At 40.2% G+C, this 23549-nt stretch overlaps 1 protein-coding gene across 5 annotated transcripts in view; it reads left to right on the plus strand.

Annotated features, from left to right (window-relative positions):
- hipk2 (homeodomain interacting protein kinase 2) overlaps positions 1-23549 on the plus strand; it is a 277465-nt gene that overhangs the window by 198789 nt on the left and 55127 nt on the right. For all 5 annotated transcript variants that reach the window (XM_072552490.1, XM_072552492.1, XM_072552488.1 and 2 more), the window contains exon 3: positions 13113-13236. In XM_072552490.1, the coding sequence (XP_072408591.1) occupies positions 13113-13236 (124 nt within the window). The remainder of the gene's footprint in view (positions 1-13112; positions 13237-23549) is intronic.

Below are 23549 nucleotides of genomic sequence, written 5' to 3' on the forward strand. Positions count from 1 at the left end.
CTCTGCTGAGGATATGCAGGTCCTGGGCCTCCTCCACCGCCACTCCATTACCACCCGATGCCTGGAGGAAGAATGCCTCACCTTCTGCCTCAGAACACTTCAACCCCAGGGCATCAATTGGACTTCACCAGTTTCCTCATTTCCCCTCCCCCCACCTTACCCCAGTTCCAACCTTCCAGCTCAGCACCATCCTCATGACCAGTCCTACCTGCCAATCTCCGTTCCCACCTATCCGTTCCACCCTCCTCTCTGACCTATCACCTTCATCCCTACCACCTATTGTCCTCTTTGCTACCTTCTCCCCAGCCCCACCCCTCTCCCATTTATCTCTCCACCCTGGAGGCTTCAGTCCTGATGAAGGCCTTTTGCCCGAAACGTCGATTTTCCTGCTCCTTGGATGCTGCCTGACCGGCTGTGCTTTTCCAGCACCACTCTAATCTAACCTCTGTTTTCCAGCATCTGCAGTCCTCACTTTTGCCCTGTGGTAAGGAGTTTGACCAGGCAGTGCTAGCCTGAAGAAATATTGAGCCCTACAAAAGTCACAGAAATCTGAGAAGAGCAAAAAAGTTTAAAAAAAAGAGTCAAAACTGTGAGTATACCTTTTAAATATTCAGTACTCTAGAAACACATAGATGTTCAACGTCTGTGAATGCAGCAACCAGCAGTTCACACAGCCTGCTTCTAGAAGCGCAATACAATTAGAAAGACTGAAGTAATTTTTAAAAGCTCTTAAGACTCTGCAGAGTCTCACCAAAGTTATAAGGGCAAAAATCTGAATCATTAAAAGTAGGATACAGTGGATTGAAAATGCAAAGTAAGTTGTATCCCTCAGAGGAAGGGTGAAAATTCTTACATTTAAGGTAAATTATAGGCTGAGAAGCCAAAAGAAAGCTTAGATCAATCTGTTTAGTAAGTAAAATCTTTTTAGAATTATTTAAAGTTATTAGGAAGAGCTGTGAAAAAATCCTCGAAGAGAAAACTTGTTAAATAGAACGTTAAAAATGGTATAATTGGATTAATTAGACTCAAAAGTCAAAGACAGGAGATTTTATTGAAAGACAGTCTTTTGAGTAAAACTCTAATTTTTGTTGTACAACCAAAACTGTTCTTAAAGTTGCAGGAACAATGCACTGTCTTTATGTCACAATTGAAAATAGTATGAACATTGAGAAGGGGATCAAATCATCCAAATTGGTAAAATGTGTGCAAAAACCACATGAAGGAAGAACTGATGCAAATTGACACTCGTCTCCTCCATCCATAGTCAGTGTTTTAGTGATGTTTTAAAAAAATTGAAAATGACTTTTTCAGCACAAGAAGGATAATGCAAATAGAGACATGCTCAACTTTCATTAACAGAGATACAAGAAATTTTCTGAAAAGGAAAGTAAAAAAATAGAAAAAGAAAATCTTCATTAAAACAACAAAGTATCCTAATGAAAGAGCTTTATCTGCATTAACCAATAATATTAAAAATTACAAAAAAATTTAAAAATGCTTGCTGAAGACTCAACATTTAAGAGAATTGAAGTAATTGTACAATTTTAAACAATGAAAGCAAAACCAGTTACACATGAAAACAATTGCATAGAATTAATACTCTACGGAACTGAGAGATCAGAGGATACTTTTGATTTCCAAACTTTAAAAAAGTTATTCAAACATCTTACGACAAACAAATCTACAAGCTCTGATCATCAGACATTCTTGACATGCAACCATGAGGAGTTGATAGTAGGTTCTTTGATACAGCCAATTCCGGTGTTTAAAACAAACAGCACCAAAACTGCAGCCTGCTAAACTGTGTGTTTGAATTTGATTTAAAAATATGATTTAAACGTGTGTGAAGATGGGTGGGTCACATGTCAACCTCATTACAATATCAAAAGGAGACAACTTCTTTCAGAAACACAACTAACCTCTCTGGCGTAATTAGAAGAAACTAATAGGGAAAAGAATCAGTACTGATAAGAAGGATTGATGGCAATATATCTACAAAAGAAATCTCAGCTGGTTTTGGTAGATATGACCACAACAAATAGCAAGGGCAACATATTACCATGGATTGGTCAACTAACAGGAAGTAGAGCTTGCATTGATAGATGATAACTAAAGGATACTATAGGCAATGTTCTGCAGTTGTTGGGAAGCTTCCAATCACAGAAGCTACAATGACGCATGTACCTCACAGTTCCATGCAGCGGCAAGAAAATTTAAAAAGAATGTTGGCCATGGGGAATCAGTTTTTGTCCCTCAACAATTTATAATCTATACAAGTTACTTAGATGAAGGGATCAAATGTATGGTTCAAAATTTATTGATGTCATAGATGTAGAGAATAAAATAAATTCTGAGGAGGACATACCATACCTAAATCTCTTTGTTGATTCTTTAAGTGAGTAAGCAAAAGATTGGTACGTGGAGTATAATGTGGGAAAATATGAACACATCCACTTTGGCAGAAAAAATAGAAAAGTACCACAATGTTTATTCGGAAAGAGATTGCGGAATGCTACACTACAGCTGGAAGGCTGACCTGGTAATGGATTGCAGGTACAGCAAGTAATTATGATCACAAACCTTGATTGTCTTTTTTGAAAATGTAACAAAGAGGATTGATGAGGACAGAGTGGTTGACGTGATCTATGTGGACTTCAATAAGGCGTTCGACGAGGTTCCCTGTGGGAGACTGGCTAGCAAGGTTAGTTCTCATGGAATACAGGGAGAACTAGCCATTTGGATACAGAACTTGCTCGAAGCAAGAAGACAGAGGGTGGTGGTGGAGGATTGTTTTCAGACTAGAGGCCTGTGACCAATGGAATGCCACAAGGGTCCACAACTTTCCTTAATTTATATAAATGATTTGAATGTGACCTTAGGAGATATAGTTAATAAGTTTACAGATGACACCAAAATTGGAGGTGTAGTGGATAGTGAAGAAGGTTATCTTTTAGATTAGATTAGATTACTTACAGTGTGGAAACAGGCCCTTCGGCCCAACAAGTCCACACCGACCCGCCGAAGCGCGACCCGCCCATTCCCCTACATTTACCCCTTTACCTAACACTACGGGCAATTTAGTATGGCCAATTCACCTGACCTGCACATCTTTGTGATTGTGGGAGGAAACCGGAACACCTAGAGGAAACCCACGCAGACACGGGGAGAACATGCAAACTCCACACAGTCAGTCGCCTGAGTCGGGAATTGAACCCGGGTCCCTGGCGCTGTGAGGCAGCAGTGCTAACCACTGTGCCACCGTGCCGCCCATCTAAGTTGATCTTGATCTTGATGGGCCAATGGGTTGAGGAGTGGCAGATGTAGTTTAATTTAGATAAATGAGACATGCTGCATTTAGGGAAAGCAAATCAGAGCAGGAATTATACACTTAATGGTAAGGTCCTAGGGAGTGTTGTTGAATAAAGAGACCTTGGCATGCAGGTTCATAGCTCCTTGAAAGTAGATTCACAGGTCGATAGGATAGTGAAGAAGGCATTTGGTATGCTTTTCTTTATTGGTCAGAGCACTGGGTATAGGAGTTGGGAAGTCATGTTGTAGGCCACTTTTGCAATGTTGCATGCAATTCTGGTCTCCCTGCTACAGGAAGGATGTTGTGAAACATGAAAGGGTTCAGAAAAGATTTACAAGGATGTTGCCAGGGTTGGAGGATTTGAGCTACAGGGTGACGCTGAATATGCTGGGGATATTTTCCCTGGACATCGGAGGCTGAGGGGTGACCTTATAGAGGTTTACAAAATTATGAGGGGCATGGATGGGATAAACAGAGAAAGTCTTTTCCCTGGGTGGGGGAGGCCAGAACTAGAGGGCATAGGTTTAGGTTGAGAGGGGAAAACATTAAAAGGGACCTACAGGGTAAAGTTTTCCCATAGAGGGAGGTATGTGTGTGGAATGAGCTGCCTGAGGAAGTGGTGGAAGGTGGTACAATTACAACATTTAAAAGACATCTGAGTAGATGTTAGGCTAATCAGTCTATTGTCGTCTGCTTTTTGCCTCCCTCCCTTTGTGAATAGAGGTATCACATTAGCAGCTTTCCAATCTTCTGATACTTCTCTATAATCTAATGATTTTTAGAAAATTATGACCAAAGCATCATTGTAGCTCCCTCTTTTACAATCTGAGGATGCAGGGGCCAGAGACTTAACTGTCTTTAATTTGTCTAATCCTACTTATTTGGTAATGGTACTTAATTCATCCTCCTGCATTCTTTAGTATTAACGGAATGTTCCAGACTGATGCAAAATGCCCATTCAATTCCTTGGCCATTTCCTTGTTCCCCATAACCATCCCCTGAGATGCAGCCTCTAAGGGTCCACAGTGTTCATGTTGACCTCTCTCTTCTGTTCACTCTGTTTAAATAACCTCTTGTTAGTTTTTATACTCCTCACTGGTTTGGTTTGTAGTTTATTTTCTCTTGTCTTCATTATCTTTTTCGTCCTCCTTTGCTGGATTCTGAATTTATCCCAGTCTTCAGGGCTATTACAGACTTTTGCCTCCTGATACATTCTCCTTAACTTGCTTGCTTAGCTATGGTTGGTTCATCCCTCTCTTAGACTCTTGCCTCCTTCTTGGCATATATTTCTGCTGAGAGTCATGAATTAAATCCTTAATTTTTTGCCAAGCTGCTTGCTTACTGTCATTTCTGCTCATCTATCCACCCAACCCATTTTACCTAACTCTATCTTTTATTTAAGTTAAGCAATGCTGTCTCTCACTATTAAACTGAATATGAAATTCTTTCATGTTATGATCACTACATCCTAGGGGATCTTTTACTTAGCAGTTATTTATTATTGCCTCATTACCCGTTACCAGATCCAAAAAAGCCTTCTCCTGGTTGGCTTCCTCACGTACTGCTTTCAGAAACTATCCATAATGCACTCTATAAATTTGTTGTCATAGCTACCCTTTACAATTTGATTAACACAACCAACGTGAAGATTGAAGCTATCTATAATTATTGTTCTATTCTGTATACATGCTGCAATTGTTGATTTTACAGCTTTATCCATAAAGTGTTTGGGGGTCTGTACATATTCCTACCAAAGAATGTCTTCTTTCCCTTGCCACTTTTTAACTCCACCCAAATTGACTCTGTATCATCCGAGCCTAGATTATCTCTCACAACTGTCTTCATTTCATTTCTTATTAATAGTGCTGTCCACCACTGTTTCCATCCCTCCTGTCTCTCCGAAAGGTCAATGAATGTTAATATCTCTGAATGTTAAGTCCCAATTTTTGACCTCCTTGTAATCATGTTTTTATAATGACTATGAGATCTTATTCATTTCCCTCAATTTGTACCATCAGTTTCTCTACCTTATTTTGAATGCTTCATTCATTACGATGCAAAGCCTTTAAGTTCTATTTGCGAACTTCCTTACACTTTTATGGTCCCTTAGTACAATATTACAATCTCACATTTTGTCCCTTTTTATTTCCGGTAACAATTAACCCCATTACTAACCTGCATTCCAACATTTTCCTTTGCCTTTGATGTTACAATTTTCCATGCAACTGACACACACCCCCGTCCTGTGCCCATTTGCTCATGACCCAGGCAGTAATCTTTTTGGTTAGCCACTAGCTGCTCACATTCTCTCAGCAGCTTTGGGAGGGGACGACCTAGTGGTATTATCGCTGGACTGTTAATCCAGAGACCCAGATAACATTCTGGGGACCTGGCTTCAGATCCCGCTACAGCAGATGGTGCAATTTGAACTGAATAAGTACCTGGATTTAAGAATCTAATGATGACCATAACTCCATCGTCGATTGTCAGAAAAGCCCATCTGGTTCACTAATGAGATTTAGGGAGAGAAATCTGCCATCCTTACATGTTCTGGCCTCCAGATCCACAGCAATGTGGTTGACGCTTAACTGCCCTGTGGGCAACTAGGGATGGGCTAAAAATTCCGCTGTCTATCCAGCGACGGCCCCCACTTCCCATGAATGAATTTTTAAAAAGTTTTCCTCTTTCTACCTATATTGTTGGTGCCTACATAGTTACCACAACAACTGGATCTTTCCCCTTTCCACTCCAATTTTCTCTGCAGCCCAGATGAGATATTCTGAAACCGGGCACCAGGTAGGCATCATGGCCTTTGGAACTGTCAATTCTGGCTGCAGAGATCCGTGACTATTCCTCTGACTCTACTATCTCCAATTACAAATACATTTCTCTTTTCTAATCTCTCTTGAATGGCTCCCTGCATCATGGTGTTATGATCAGTTTGCTCATTCCCCCTACAGACCCCACTCTCATCCACATAACATTTGAAAATCTCGAAACTTGTTAGTCAGCATATAGGACTCCAGATGTGGTCTCACCAATGCTCTGTACACTTCCAGTAAAAGATCCCCCCTTATATATTCCATTCTCCCTGCAATAAAAGACCACAATCCTTTTTTTTCTAATCACCTGCAAATTAACTTTCTGTCCAGGAACACCAATAATCCTCTGTACTACCAATATTTGGAATCTCTTTCCGCTTAACTAGTATCCTATTTTATATACAAACATTGTGGGCGAATAGATAAGTAAGTTTTTGAATGATCCAAAGATTGGCCAAGTGATTGACAGTGGGGAAGAAGGTCTCGGACGATAAGATGATATAGATGGATTGGTCACATGGGAAGATCAGTGGCAGTTGGAATTCAACCATGACAAGTGTGAGGTGATGCACTTTGGAAGAAGTAGCAAGACAAGGGAGCACGCAATGAATGGCATGACACCAGGCAGCTCAGAGGGACCTTGGGGTGCTTGTCCACAGATCGCTGAAGGTGGCACGACAATTTAATAGGGTAGGTAAGGTGGCATATACAATGCTTGCCTTTTTCGATCATGGCACAGATTATAAGAGCAGGAAAGTTTTGTTGAAGCTATACTGAACTTTGGTTAGGCCACAGCTGAAGTACTGTGTGCAGTTCTGGTAACTGCACTATAGGAAGGGTGTGATTGCACTGGAGGGAGTGCATAGGAGTGGCAGCTTGCTAACACAAGAAAGACACACTTATATCAACTACTTTCTGCTTCCTGTTAGCTAACCAATCCTTTGTCCATGTTAATATTTTACCCCCAACACAATCTGGTCTCATGCAGCAAGCTTTATGGCATTTTATAACGTGCTTTTAGGAAGTTCAGGTTTGTCCACCAGTTCCTGCCTATCCACCATGGCTGTCACTTAGACAAGCAACTTCAATAAATTAGTTAAAAATGATTTCCCTATCACCAAACCATGTTGGCTCTGTCTGTTGAAATTGTGCTTTACTAGGCATGCTGCTATAACCTTTTAAAAAATGAGTTTTAGCATTATCCATTGAGACCTTTTACAGTGACAGCACTTTATACCATTTGAAGTATTAACATCTAACAATGTATTAACACCATCACTAACTTGCACATCTGAGCTCATGGAGCAAACAGTAAATGAATTCAGATTGGTGCTTTACAGCTTTTACAATATGAAGTCTTTGTACAGTAAACATGAGGCCTAACATTCATGTCACAAACAGACAGGTGGTTAAAAAGGTGATTGGCATACTTGCCTTCATTGTTTAGTCCTTTTGAGTTGGGGTTGTGCAGGCATTGGTGAGATCTTTTCTGGAATACTGTGTCCAGTTATGGTCACCCAGTTGTAGAAAGAATATTATCAAACAGGAGAGGGTTCAGAAGAAATTTACCAGGATGTTGCCAGGTATGAAAGGTTTGAATTATAAAGGAAGGCTGGATAGACTGGGACTTGTTTCACTGGAGCATTGGAGGTTGAGACGTGATCTGATAGAAATTTATAAAATAATGAGAGGTGTAGACAGAGGTAATGATAGTTGTCTTTTCTATAGAATGGGGCATTTCAAGACTGGTGGTTCGCATGTGGAATTAAATTCCTGAGAAAGTGATGGATGCAAGTACAATTACAATGTTTAAAAGACATTTGGATAGACACATGAATATAAAAGGTTCGAAGGGATATGAGCCAGGAGCAGGGAGATGGGACTCGTTTAGTTTGGGGTTATGTTCAGCATGGACTGGTTGGACCAAAGGGTCTGTTTCATGCTGTATGTCTCTATGATTGTGACTAACGATATGCCGCAGGGATTGGTACTGGGCCCACTGTTGGTTTGTCATTTATATAAATAATTTGAATGAGAATATAGGAGTCATGGTTAGTAAGTTTGCGGATGACACCAAAACTGGTGATGTAGTGGACAGTCGAGAAGGTTATCTCCGAATACAATGGAACCTTAATTAGATGGGCCAATGGATTGAGGAATGGCAGATGGAGTTTAATTTAGATAAATGTGAGGTGTGGCATCTTGGAAAGACTACATAGGTAGGACTTACACAGTTGCTAGTAGTCCCATGGAAAGTGTTGTTGAACAGATAGACCTAGGGATGCAGGGACATATTTCCTTGGAAGTGGTGCCATGGGTAGATGGGGTGATGAAGAAGGTATTTGGCATTCTTGCCTTCATCAGTCAGAGCATTGAGTATGGGATTTGGGACATTGTTATGTCTAAAGTAAGGCCACATTTGGAATACCATGGAGAATTCTAGTAGCACTGCTATAGGAAAGATGTCATTAAACTGGATAGGGTGCAAAAAGATTTATAAGGATGTGAATACAATTGTACCATGTAAGAGACATTTGAATAGATACATGTATAGGAGAGGTTTAGAGGGATATGGACCAAACACAGGCAAATGGGACTCGTTCAGTTTAGTTGTCAGTTTAGTTCGGTTTACTGGTCGGTATGGACAAGTTAGGCCGGAGGGCCTGTTTCTGTGCCGTATATCTGTACAACTCTGTGACTCAATGACTTTGTATTGGGAATGGAGTGCAATTCATAGTATCATACATTACAGAAGAGGCCCTTCAGCTCATGAAATGTATACACTGAAATTGGATTAAATCTAGATTGCTTACACTTTCCAGCAATCAGTCCATAGCCTTGAATGTTATGACATTTTAAGTGCTCATTTAAATATTTTTATAAATATTTTAAAGAGTTAAGGTTACCTGCCTTAACTACCCTCCCAGGCAGTGCATTCTGGATCCCTCCCACTCTTTGGTTGAACTTGTTTTTCCTCAAATCTCCGTCTGCCTTTCACCTTAAAATTTTGTCCTCTTATTAAGACTGAAATGGTCTTGGTTGATGTTTCAGCTGTCTGAAAAGGGTAGTAGGTAGGGTTTATATTATGTGATGTTGAGTAGCAAAGCAAAATTAAGCAGAGCTTTGCTTCTGACTGCTTTTGATCTTGTTGCAGGGAATCACAGAATCAGGCTTGAGATGTGATCAGACACAGGAGATTGGTTTTGGCAGTTCTTACTGTGATAGATAATAAGATAGCCCATAGCCTGTTCCTATAAATTGCTGGTGAAGAATTGGGGGAGGGGGCAGGTCTTGGATGACATCTATGTGGGGAATGTTGGATTCTGGGGAGATGTTGGAATTGAACAATGTTGGAGTAGAGTTGAAACTGGGCACAGGAAGCTAAAGTCTGAGGAAGTCATGGATATCAGAGGTGGTTAATATGTTTTCTTTTCAGCGCTTTAATCTCTTTCACAATATATGCTGCCATTATGAATATTCTTTTACTGCAAGGATCTGTTAACTTCTAAGCGATGTAGGGTTAACAGGACAGATCAGATCTATGGTGGTCATCTTGTTATTCGTTTAATGAATTGTGCTGTAAAATTGACTTCATGCTGGAATACTGACTTCACAAAATAAAGAATTTTTTTTTTGTCCACCTGTTTCCTGATGACAGATCATTTAACATCTAGCCAATTATGAATTGAATGTGGTCTTTTTAATCTTCTGAGGGAAACTTATGCATGAACAATATAATGCCTGAACTGTAATGGTAATAAAAGCAAAAATCATCCATCTTCAGATTCCAAGCAGAGCCGAGCACTCCTGAATTAAAATCAATGATCAAACATGGAAGAGAAAATAGTCCTGCTCCTGTTGAACCCATCATTTCCCTGCTCAACATTTTCTTTTACTGCATAATTTTTCACAGCACTTTGCTGACATTTCCTCCTCACCAACTAATTATGCATTCTTTCCAGATCTCGGTCTTCCCTCCAACCCAAAGACATCAAGGTTGGTTGTGGTGCCTCACTGTTGTCCTTACTGAGATCAGAATAATTATAAATTGGATGGTCAAATCTAAAGCCTTTTACTTTCTGTTATCAATTTATTCACTGTCTCTGCTTTCACAACAGAGGCAGTGTTTAACTTTCCTTTTATTAACAGATTGTAATACACGAGCAGCATTGTTTAATAACTTATGCTGAAGGCAAACAGAAATTAAAGTGAGGTAATATAGCAAGCTGATCCTTTGATCTGCAGGCTACAAATGTGACCAACAATCATGTGATTAATCCGGAACTCCATAGTATTATGCAATCTTAAAAAAGGTTATGACTGGATCATAAATTGTGTGTAATACATTTGAGCAGGAAATTATTTTGTCAGTTGAAATTCTTTGTTTTGACCAGAGCTGACTTGGACCAGGCACACAATACTCTGTCCAACTCCCTTTAGTGGCTATCAGTGAGCTGTGTTATGGAAAAAAAAGAGTTTGGGGAAAATAGAAGTTACCTTCTGATAGTAGGTCTGCACATAACAATAAATGAAACACAGTCATAGGCAGGAACACTGTTAGTTTAGCAAATTCACAGAAGTGTTAGAGGACCTCACGCGGCACAAAGCTTGGAACTTCTGCCTAGTTTCACATGGAAATACAATTCCACTTTGATTCTGATTTATTACACATTTTTCAATGTTTAGCTATATATAAATTTCTATCTTTCTATCCATCTATATTTATAAATGTACATTTATTTACCTATACAAATCTTTATTACTCTTTCTATCTAATGAAAGACGTTTTGCATTTATAAAGCATATTTCATAACCTCAGGACATTGGCAAAGTGTGTCAGATTTGGTGAAGAATTCTTCTTGTTGTAATATGGGATTAGTGTAATCTATCTGTATCTCTGGTTTTGCTCTAATTTGTTCAACTGTGTTTTCCCTTTTTATATATCCTTATTTGTTTCCTATTGGCCTGTTGAGTTAGATTCAGTTCAGGTCTGTTCTATCTTTGCAGTTGGCAAAGAAAACATTTGTGGTAGCTGGTTGTGAAAGCCTTTTGAGTGAAATAGCGCTGTTCTATGCTCAGTTGAAGGAACTGCATTATCCTGGAAGGATCAGAGATCAGATTTCAAAACATATGATTGAGGAACAACCATAGGCCATTTGAGCTTTCAAGCTTACTCTGCCATTGAGTAAGATCATGCCTGATCTCCTTTTAAAGCCAACTCTACTTTTCTGTACCTCCTTTTTAAGCTTTCATCTCCTTGGTAATCAAGAATCTATCTACCTGTGCCTTCAAGATATTTAAGTATTCTGCATCCAATGCCTTTTAGGAAGGGAATACTCAACCTTGTGAGAAAAACCTGTTCCTCATCTCTCTCTTAAGTGGGCAATCCCTTACTTTTAAACGATGACGCCTATTTCTAGATCCTCCCACAAGAGGAACCATCCTTTCCACATTGTCAAGGCAAATTCCCTCTGGATTTTTAATGTTTCCATTTAGTCACCTCCGACACTTCTAAATATCAGAGGATACAGACCGAGCCTGTCTATCCTTCCTTCATAAGGCAATTCTCTCATTTCAGGATTAGTCTAGTAAAGTGTCTTCCAATGGCTTCCAATGCGTTGACATCTTTCTGTACGTTCTGTGACTGGTACTGTACATAGTAATCCAAATGCAATCTCACAATGCGCTGTATAATGGAAACATAACTTCTTTACTTTTACTGTACCTGCATGCTAACTTCCTGTGATTCATGCACTAGGACACTCAGATTTCTCTGCATCTCAGAGCTCTGTAACCTCTCATCATTTCCATAATGTGGTAACCATTCAGATCATTTTATTCTCTCTGGCAAAATAAAATAATTTCACACTTTTCCACATTTGCCAGATCTTTGTTCACTCAACCTATCTATCTATATTCCTTCATAGACTCCTTATGCCCTCTTCACAATACATCTTCCAGCCTATCTGTATGTCATCAGCAAATTTAGCTACCAGACCTTGGGCACAATTGAGGATCCAGCACACCATTCATGACGTATTGGCAGGTTAAAAAAGATCGGCTTATTCCTACTATCTGCTTCCTATTAGCAAGCCAATCTCCCTTCAGTGTCAATATGTTACCCTCTACGCCATGAGCTTTGATTTTCAGCAGTAACCTTTGTTGCAGCATCTTACTGAATGCCTTCTGGAACTTAGGCTGAGTCGGAATGAGTTGGGAGGTGGTTCATCCCTAGATCGCAAACTCTGGGAGACAAAACTTCCAATGTCTGTGGAGATGAGGGGTTAATTGGTGAGCGGATGGTGACCAATTTGTGTTGAGGTGTGGGAATGGAAGAAGGGAACGAGACAAGTGAGCCACATTGTGAACTAACTCTGCAACCATTGCTCCAGTTGCCAACATTAAAAAAAATCACTTAAATATTTAGAATTGGCCAGAGCTATTGGAGATTTGGAACTCAGAATAGGTTAGGGAAATATTAGTCTTATTAAAATATAATTGCTGTGGCATAGGTTTCTTTTCAAAACTTCCACTTTCTATAAACAAAGAATGTTTTCCATGATATCGGTCCTGTTCCACAGGCTGGAGCTGTGCAGCTCCCAATACCTTAGGCAAGCAGTTAACAATCTGCTGATTATTGAAGGGCACCCAATTATACCACCCGACCCCACCCCTCCACATTGGAGGTGTAATGTGGTCGTGGTTGATGTTGATGCTATTTTCGGGGTTGCCTCCATTCAGAGCCAGTAAAGGCCATAAGAAGAGATGGGAAAAATGTGAGACCAGGTGGGAGGCACATGAGCAGTCAGCTGGAACTCTTGTTCCAGAATGTTACCTTATTATTTGAGCTAGCAGATGGATAGTTTGGTACTGGAGATTCGGCAATGCTATAGAACTATAAGTGACTGGGGAGAGAAAATGGAGTAAAGGAAGAATGTTTATATGCCTAACCCTTAACTTTTTTTCTCTTCTCTCAATAGAGCACCAGAGATCATCCTGGGACTGCTGTTTTGTGAGGCCATTGACATGTGGTCACTTGGGTGTGTTATTGCCGAGCTATTCTTGGGGTGGCCATTGTATCCAGGAGCTTCGGAATACGATCAGGTACACTTTAATTGGAGTGGATCACAGGTCCAATCCCACATCTAGCCTGATTGATCTATTATTATCAAGTAATTTTGCCTCATTGTTCATTGTTCCCGTTTTGCATCTTATTGTTTGTGATTTCATATTTTCAATGTCTGTCACTATGGATCAGTGGGTAGTACACTTGCCTCTTTAAGAAGGTGTGCGTTCATGTCTAATTCCAAAGGCTTCCACAAAAAATATTAACTGATTTAGAGTCATAGAGCTGTACAGCATGGAAACAGACCCTTTGGTCCAACTTATCCATGCTGACTAGATATCTAAATTAATCTAGTCCCATTTGCCAGCATTTGGCCCATATCCCTCCAAACCCTTCGTATTCATATATGCCTCTAGATGCCTTTTAAATGTCGTAATTGTACCAGCCTCCACCACTTCATCTGGCAGCTCATTCCATACATTCACCATCCTCTGCATGAAAAAGTTGCCCCTCGCGTCTCTTTCAAATCTTTCCACACTCACCTTAAACCCATGCTGTCTAGTTTTGGATTCCCCCAACCCTGGGGAAAAGACGTTGTCTATTCACCCTATCCATGCCACTCATGATATTATAAACTTATATAAGGTCACCCCTCAGCCTCCATTGATTCAGGGAAAATAGCCCTAATCTATTCAACTTCTCCCTATAGCTCAAACCATCCAATCCTGGCAACATCCTTATAAATCCTTTCTGAACTCTTTCAAGTTTCACAACCTCCTTCCAATGAGCAGAGAGACCAGAATTGCACATAGTATTCCAATAGTGGCCTAACCAATGTCCTGTACAGCTGCAACATGACCTCCCAACTCCTGTACTCAATACTCTGACCAATAAAGGAAAGCGTACCAAATGCCTTCTTCACTATCCTATTTACCTGCGACTCCACTTTCAAGGAAATATGAACTTGCACTCCAAGGTCTCTGTCCAGCAGCACTCCCAAGGATCTTACCATTAAGTGTGTAAGCCCTGCCCTGATTTGCCTTTCCAAAATACAGCACCTCACATTTATTTAAATCAAACTCCATCCGCCACTCCTTGGTCCATTGGCCCATCTGATCAAGATCCCATTGTAATCTGAGGTAATTTTGTTTGCTGTCCACTACACCTCCAATTTTGGTGTCATCTGCAAATTTACTAACCCTACCTCTTATGTCCACATCCAAATCATTTATATAAATGATAAAAAGCAGTTGACCCAGCACTGATCCTGTACATCTCTGGTCACAGTCCTCTAGTGTGAAAAGCAACCCTCCACTACCACCCTCTATCTCTTACCTACAAGCCAGTTCTGTACCCAAATAGCGAGTTCTCCCTGTATTCCATGTGATCTAACCTTGTTAACTGTGCAGAACCAAGTTGAACACCTCACTGAAGTCCTTATAGATCATGTCGACAGTGCTGCCTTTATTGATTCTCTTCGTTACTACTTCAAAAAATGGAATCAAGTTTGTGAGACATGATTTCCCATGAACAAAGCCACGTTGACTATCCCTCATTAGTCCTTGCCTTTCCAAATAGACATAAATACTGTCACTCAGAGTCCCCTCCAACAACTTGCCCACCACTGATGTAAATATTTCAAAGTAGGAGACTCATGCATGTTTTTCAACAGCCATACCTTTCTAACTCACTATCCTATGTTCGGTGCAATGTGCAGAACAAAAATAGCTATTCAAACCAAATGTTCAACACCAATGTTTATGCTTCATATGAGCTTTGTCTGATCCAGGATTATTTCCATTTTCTCCCTCATGTTTATCTAGCTTTCCATTAAATATAATTCTCATATTTATCTCAACTGTATGAATTGCATGCACACTACTATACATGAATCTACATAGTTATAGGTACAGAGTATACAAGGCTAGGATTGTATATGTCACTATGAAATATTTTATACAGAAGTCAGAGCTTCTTCATGATTTTCACCCAGGTAAAAGCTCGATCAAGACATAATACAATCAGTGGGGAGCCATTAACTTCAGTCAAGATGGTTGGATACCATGTATGTCATATTGGATGAGGGTGGACAGTCAGGTGAGATTGAGGTCAGTAGAGATGGTCAAGTGAGTTAGGAGACAATTGGAAGACAGGAGACTGGGTGAGGGGATTTTTGGATGAGCATAGCAATGATGGGGTGAGGGTGAGGAGAGTGTCTGCTGTGTCCCCCACATGGGATACTATTTGGCTGCTCAGAATTATATTTTGCTGTTACTATAAAAATTAGAGAGTTAATCTCGTATTTTCATGCCTGTAAATACCAGTTTTTTAAAAGTTATTCTTTCATAGGATGTATACATCACTGGCTAAGCCAGCATTTATTGCCCACCCCAATTGTTCTTGAAGTGATAAAGAGCTATTGCGATTTAGCAAAGTAATCAGTTTCAAGTCAGGATGGTGTGTGGCTTGGAGGAGAACTTGTACATAGAGGTGTTCCCATGCATCTGCTGCCCTTGTTGTTCTGATGGCAGACATTGTGGGTTTGGCAAGTGCATTTGAAGGAACCTGATGAGGTTCTAGTGAAGAAAACCCATCAGTTTTTCCTGAGCCACCCACAGTGTCAACATTACTGACTCTTCACACCATCAGCTCACTGCTTTTGAAATGAACCTCAATCTTATTTTGATCAAAGAGGTGCTTCTAGAACCTAGTGACTAAGGCAGTTTCTTTTAGTGTCCTGATCAACATTTAACCTCAGACAAGGAAGCTAACAGAACACTACCATTTATCATGAAAGAAATTGAATACAAAAATAGGGAGGTTATTTAGAGCACTGGTTAGACTGTGTGTGGAGTGCTGTGCACAGTATTTATCTCTTTATTTAAGAAATACTGTAAATTCGTTGGGGACAATTCATAGAAGGTCTTACTAGACTAAAATCCAGAGTGGATAGGTTGTCTTGTGAGGAAAGGTTGGACAGACTCAGCTTCTATCTGCTGGTGTCAAGAAAAGTAAGAGGTGCCTAGACTGAAACACACAAAATCTTGAAGGGTCTTCATAGTTTATATATGGAGATGATGTTACCTCTTAAGGGAGAATCTAAAATGAAATCTCATTGTCTAAAAATCAGAGGTCATCCATTTAAAACTCAGATTAGGTCATTTTGTCTTTAGAACTCTCTCCTTCAAATGGTGGTACAAACAGTATCCTTGAATATTTTTAAGGCAGAGGTAGATAGATGTTTGTTAAGCAAGGAAGTGAAAGTTTATGAAGGATAGACAGGAATGTGGATTTGAGATTTCAATATGATCAGCCATGATCTTATTGAATGACAGGTTTTCAGAGCATAGCCCCTTCATTCTGAAAGCTTGTAATTTCAAATATATCTGTTGGATTACAACCTGGTGTCATGTGATTTCTGACTTTGTCCACCTGAGTCCAACACTAGCACCTTCCATTTTTGAACGACAAGCAAGCTCTAGGCCCTGTGTGGCTATTCCTGCTCATGACGCATATGTTTGTATCACTGAAGTGGTTTATCTGGTTATTTCTCTTTTTAAGTACAGAGGAACCTCGATTATCCAAACGAGGTGGGCAGGTACCATTTCGGTCGAATAACTGATTTTTCAGTTAATTGATTTCCTCTGGGGCTCGGAGTTTTCTGTGACGTCTGCTCCCTGTTCAGGAGACTATCAGGACTTTGAGAGCCCCTTTGGATAAGCTGATATTCGGATAATTGAGGTTCCTCCGTATATAGGATCTTGCCTAACGTAGTTGCTCTGATTAGGAACAGTACTTGACTGGTTGCATAACAATTCTGGATATTGCAAAGTCATGTAGTACATGACATGAGTGTAAGTTCTTCCTTGTTTTACCTGTTGGAAATAAGTTTTAGTTAACTCTTCAGCTTGTCCAAATTTTAGCTTCATTTTCCAACTTGTGCCTCCATTCTGAAGAAAAGTCTCAAAATGCTTCTGTCTGTGCCAGACCTGCTGATGTTCTCTAGTAATTTGTTTTTATTTCTTGTCTCTGTGCTGTAGTGGCTTGGCATATTTCGCTCTGTTTGTGATACTGTGATATTAATCGCAGTGTCAAAAAAAGGGCAGTCTTTTACTTAGCGAGCTGTCTTGTCTTAAAAATTCCTGGTCTCTGAATGCATTGATTTTGATCCTCTGTCTGAAGTATGTTGCTGATGGTTTACATTATAAACTTACATCACTGAAAGAGATATAAAGCGCCTTTCATTCAGCAAAAGCAGCCAATTTCATGGCCATACTACCAGCTCCCCAAGAAAGGCTCCAACCTGTGATTGCATTGGTAATGTAATCAAAAGATTAACAAAGCCCTGGGCACTGAGTAGGAAATAAAACCACATTAATTAAACCAGGAGAAATTGGTGAGAGAAAATTCTATTATTGATGCCAGGACTCTCTGAAAGAAACTCTCAAGTGAAAACAACTGATCACTGTGTGTATCTCCCAATATTATTGCTGCTTTCCCTCCACTAACAAAGGTTGGCAATTGGACCCAGGGAGTCTCCCTGTTTCTATTCATTGAGAGGAGTAATATCAGAAACGTCAGCTCCAAAATATCAATGCTTTACTCTACCAATTGATGCAAAGTTGTCTTGATGTCCAACTTAATGTCAGGCAGCCAAAAGTTAAAAGAATAACTTTAACTCAGTATCATTTCACTTTATGTAACAGTTAGCAGATAATTATCGTAGAATCCCTACAGTGTGGAAACAGGCCATTCGGCTCAACAAATTCACGTTCACTTTCCAAAGAGCATCCCATGCAGATTCACCCCTGTAACCCTGCATTTACCATAGCTAATCCACCTAACTCACATATCCCTGGACACTATGGGCAATTTAGTATAGCCAATCCACTTAACCTGCACATCATTGGACTGTGGGAGGAAACTGGAGCACCTGGAGGAAACTCAAGCAGACACGGTGAGAACATGAAAACTCCACATAGACAGTCGCCCAGTGCTGGAATTGAACCTGGCTTTATGAGGCAGCAGTGCTAACCACTGAGCCCCAATTATTCTGACTTCATTTGTACAAGCATTGATAAATCAGTGAAAGAGAAAAGGTGACAATCTACAATCCCTGAGCATTATTTTGTTCAAGTGTTTTCATGCTTCCTTTCATTATACCTTGGAAACCTTCCAATTGTCAAGTCATGCATTTGAGACTCTGATTGTTACCCTTTTTAATTTTACCAGTGTGAGCTGTGAGTTGACACAAGGACAGAAGATATAGGAGCAGGAACAGACTGTTCAGCCCTTTGAGTATGACTCACCATTCTATAAGCTCATGGTTAATCCATTCCAGGTCTCAACTTCGCTTTCAAACCAGCCCCCCAAAGGCGGAAGTTCCTCCATTTCAAAAATCTATCCACATTCTCTTTAAATACTTTCAGTGATCTGGTCGCCATCTCTGGGGTAGAGAATTCCAGACATTCATGCCTCCCTCAGAGAGGAAATTCCTTTCATATCAATTTTAAGTGAGCATACCTTATTTGTTAACTATGTCCCCTAGTTCAAGACTCCCTCATTAGTAGAAACCACGACCCTGTCAAGCCCCTTCAAATTCTTGTATGTTTCAATAAGATCATGCTTTATTCTCCTAAACTCTAATGAACAAAGGCTTAATCTGTTTAGCTTTTGTTGATAAATCAACTCAGTGATCAGCTCAGTGAGTCTCTTTGAACTGCCTCCAATGTGAATACATCCATTTTTAAATAACAGAACCAAAACTGTATACAGTACTCCAGGTAACCAAAACCCCCTATACAGCTATAAAAAACTTCCCTAATTTTGAATTCCAAACCCCTAGCAATGGGCAAAATTTTATTTGCTTCCTTAATTACTAGCTGAACCTGCATGCTATATTTTTGCATGTTACGCACGAGATCACTAGATCCCTCTGTGCTACAATTTTTTTTTTGGAGACTGTCTCCCTTTAAATAACAGCCTGGTTTTTGATTCTTCCATACTAATACAGAGGCCAGTATCCTATCACCAAGTCACCCTTTACTTATTTGTGCACAGTACACTGGCTGTAGTCAGCTAGGTCAGAGTCAGTTACCTGAACTGAAGAGATTCTTATCTACAGGTGATTTTTTTTTCTTTTTTTTTGTGTGAGACACAGTGAAAGACACACAGTGCATGAATCTTTATTCAATTTCCACCACCAGGAAGATAGGAAAACACCCGAGTGGCCAGTGACAAGCACTGCCCTTCACATCAAAGGGCAGTGCTGTGTGATCAAAACAGTGAAGGGGAGGGTAGGGACTAAATCAAAAGAGTTGGAGGGGGAAATAATGCACTCCACTCCCTGTGGCGCCCACCTCTCCCTGAACAACTCCAGGGTGTTGGTGGACACCGCGTGCTCCTTCTCTTTTTTTTTCTTTCTTTTTCTTTTCTTTCTTTTTCTTTTCTTGTGGCCAGTCACAACTCCAGGGTGTTGGTGGACACCGCGTGCTCCTTCTCCAAGGACACCCGGGCTCTCATCTACAGGTGATTTTTTTTTTTTTTTTTCTTTCTTTTTTTTTTAGGAAGATATGAATAACACCCAAGTGGCCAGTGACAAGCACTGCCCTTCAAACCAAAGGGCAATGCTGTGTGAGCAAAACAGTGAAGGGGAGGGTAGGGACTAAATCAATAGAGTTGGAGGGGGAAATGATGCACTCCACTCCCTGCGGCGCCCACCTCTCCCTGAACAACTCCAGGGTGTTGGTGGACACCGCGTGCTCCTTCTCTTTTTTTTTTTCTTTCTTTTTCTTTTCTTTCTTTTTCTTTTCTTGTGGCCAGTCACAACTCCAGGGTGTTGGTGGACACCGCGTGCTCCTTCTCCAAGGACACCCGGGCTCTCATCTACAGGTGATTTTAGTCAGCCAGGGCTTTTTGATTGGCCCAGTTTAACAACCCCAATCAATGACCTCATAGTCAACAAGGTCAACCTGGTCCAATCACTGCACTAGCAAAGTGCCTGACCTCCACTTTCCTACAATAAACTCCATCTGCCAAGTTTTTGCCCACTCACTCAACGTATCTGTACCCCTTTGCAGATTCCTTATGTTGTCTTCATTCTATTTTAGTATCAATAGCAAATTATACTCTATCCCTTCCTCTAGTTCATTAATATGCACAGTAAATAATTGAGACTTAGGACTGAACCTTGCGTCACACCACAAGTTACATCTTTCCATTTTGAAAAAACGCCTTTTAATTCCAACTCCCTGTCTTCTCTGTTAACTAATCCATAATCTATGCTTACACATCGTCCTCCGAATACTGTGAACTCCTATGTTTGTGCAACAATCTTTTATGTGGCACCTTATCGAATGCCTTCTGGAAATCCAAATACACAACATCCACTGTTTCCCATTTATCAACTCTGCTTGTTATATTCTCAAAGAACTTAAGCAAATCTGATGATGACATGATTTCCTTTTCACAAAACTATGACTCTGTTTGATTGCATTAAGCCTTTCGGAATTAATTCCTGAATAATGGGCCCTTGCAATTTCCCAATTACAGTGGTTAAGCTAACTCTCCTATAGTTTCCTGTTGTCTTTCTGCTACCCTTTGTGATCAGGGACATCTAACGGGTAAACTTCCAAACTGTTGGAACCCACCTGGAAGCGCGTGGTTTTATATTTTGACCAGTTCCTTAGTTATCTCTGCAGTCAATTCCTTTAAAATCCTTGGATGCAGACCATCATGTCCTGGTGACAATATTGCTTTCAGTCCCATTTGTTTGGCAAACACTTTGTTCCTCATGATAGAGACTATTACACCATCTTTCCTCCCACTTTGCTTATCTGAAGTCTTCTGGATGTTTATAGTGTTGTCGGACTTGAAGACCTGTGAAAAGTATTGGTTTAAATTATCTGCCATTGCCTTGTGCCCCATTGTCAACCCAATAATACATACTTAGTGCAGGTGCGGTCACCATGGATCGCACCGACACCTCCAACTTGGACAGACTGCAGTTGCAATACATCATCTACCCACCCATATCTATTTAATTAACTAATTTGGATGTTAAATATTTTCAAAGTAAATCTGCTGCAGTGATGCCTCCTGACTTAAATTATTTGCCGAATGAATAGATACACAAAAGCGACACAACCAGTTATGTACCTGCTTTTATTTGACATGGAATTTCAGTTGTGGAAGCAGGTTGAACATACTTTCTGCTGCCAGATTTTATTTCCCACTGCCAGCATCTTTTTTTTATGTAGGACCCTTCTCCTAGTCTACTTCACACTGATGCTGACTTACTGCACATTCTTCCCAGTCTACCAGATTGATAGGCTATTTGATGAGACAACACATTGCAGACAGGACTATGGATTTCTTTACCTGTCGTGCATATTTGCAAAGATGGTCATAAAGATTGGACCTGATTTTTATTTTTTTATATTCCTCAGCCGAACCAAGGATATCAAACACCCGTTGTAACAACACTGCCTTTTTCCAGTACAGCTGATATAAGGATGAGTAAACTTTCCAAAGGCACCTTGATCTGATGTCACTCGATGGCATAGGTCTCTCAAGTAATGTCAAGATGCAGAAACCCAGACTGACTGACTTTGGATGTGAACAGCTAATCTGTGAAGCGCTTGGAATTGAACTTTGGGCCTTGCTTATACTCAGCTATCTAGCTATCTCAATTCCTAGGGAGGTGGTGATTACTTTTTTTCTCAATTTTTCTTCTCACCCATTCCCAGGGTCTTTATTGAAGTACAGTGGTGTTGGTAACCAGGAACATTGGCTGTCCCATCATGTATGAGCCTCGATACTGACCGTTGGTATTGAACTCTAGGTCATTCTGCTATAACGCGTGTTTTGTTAATGCAAATTTGCTATAACGCGATTGACGAACTGGAGATGCTGTTCCAATAGCACAAACTTTTAAAGTGTGTATTGGTTATAACATGATCTGGCCCCATTGGTTTAACTGGTGTTGCCATTACACAATTTTCTTATAACACGGGATTGCTTGAGAATGGAACTACCACGTTATAACAGAACCGACTATGCAATATTGAGGGTAATCCTCACCTTCAGCTTATATTTACATTACCTGATACTAGTCAAGAACAAGAACTCCATCTGATTTTCCCCCTCCCAATCCAGGGAGTGCTGAGTTCAGCAGTTCAATTGATGTTGCCACACTTAGCACATTGGAGAAGGTGAGGATTGCAGATGCTTGAGATCAGAGTCGAGAGTGTGGTGCTGGAAAAGCACAGCAGGTCAACCAGCATCCGAGGAGTAGGAGAGTTGACGTTTTGGGCATGAGCCTGATGATTTTTCTGCTCCTCGGATGCTGTCCGACCTGCTGTGCTTTTCCAGCACCGTACTCTCGACACTTAGTACATTGGAAATTAAGGCTCACTATTCCTGGAGTCGTAGTAAAAGTTAAAGATTTTAAAAGTGCACAACTTTCCCAACTTTCCTGACTTTCAGACCTGGGTTAACAGAAAACACTGACCAGGCTTCTGTGCTGAACAAGATTCACTATTTATTATAAGCCATTAGACTCAAGCTATAGATAACAGTTATAAATTATCAGCATCTATCTATTAATCTACTTATAAACTTTCCTTTAATGCACAGCCAAATAGACAGAGTAAATAGGTTATGGATAAAGGAGCAAGACTGGAAAGACAGTTCAGTTGTCTTTGTTGCAGGTTCTATTATTCAAATGATCTTTAGGACTCTCTTGCTGCTGGCTCTACCAATATTTAGACATCTTTCTTAGGATGCTTCCTCTGGTTGGTAAATGACACCATTCCCTTATCAGTTAAAAGTGACAGCTTACAACAATCGTTTTAGTAAAAACAAACTTATTTTCATTAGGTTTACAGTGACTTTTGACTGCAGAGAACAGAGAGACTGCTCCTGAGCTGGGCAAGAACCAAACCCCTCTCACTTTCCCTCTTTCTAATTTGTTCAGCACTCCAAGGTGTTCATTAATCCTAAGAACCAACCACACAGTTGCTGGCAGGCTTAAAGGCCTCTGTCATTGATGACTAGTCACTAGTCCTTAGATCAATCAATTTGTCAGCAGAAGCTGCATCCATACACATTCCTTGGCTATAAATCATATTCAACTCAAACTCCAGTTACTGCTTGTTCAAACAGTGGTTTACACAATACCTGCAGTCGTTACCAGATTTTCAAAACTGCAACCACCTTTTCAAACACTGGTTTTTGAAACAGTTTTTTCTCATTTGAGACCCAAATTTTTAAAACACAAAATAAAAAGGTACGGTCCTTACATTAATGATGCAGAACATTCTAAAACACTTCACAGGGGCATAAACAGATA

The sequence above is a fragment of the Chiloscyllium punctatum genome, chromosome 32 (genome assembly GCF_047496795.1).
Source record: "Chiloscyllium punctatum isolate Juve2018m chromosome 32, sChiPun1.3, whole genome shotgun sequence".
NCBI classification, from domain to species: Eukaryota; Metazoa; Chordata; class Chondrichthyes; order Orectolobiformes; family Hemiscylliidae; genus Chiloscyllium; species Chiloscyllium punctatum.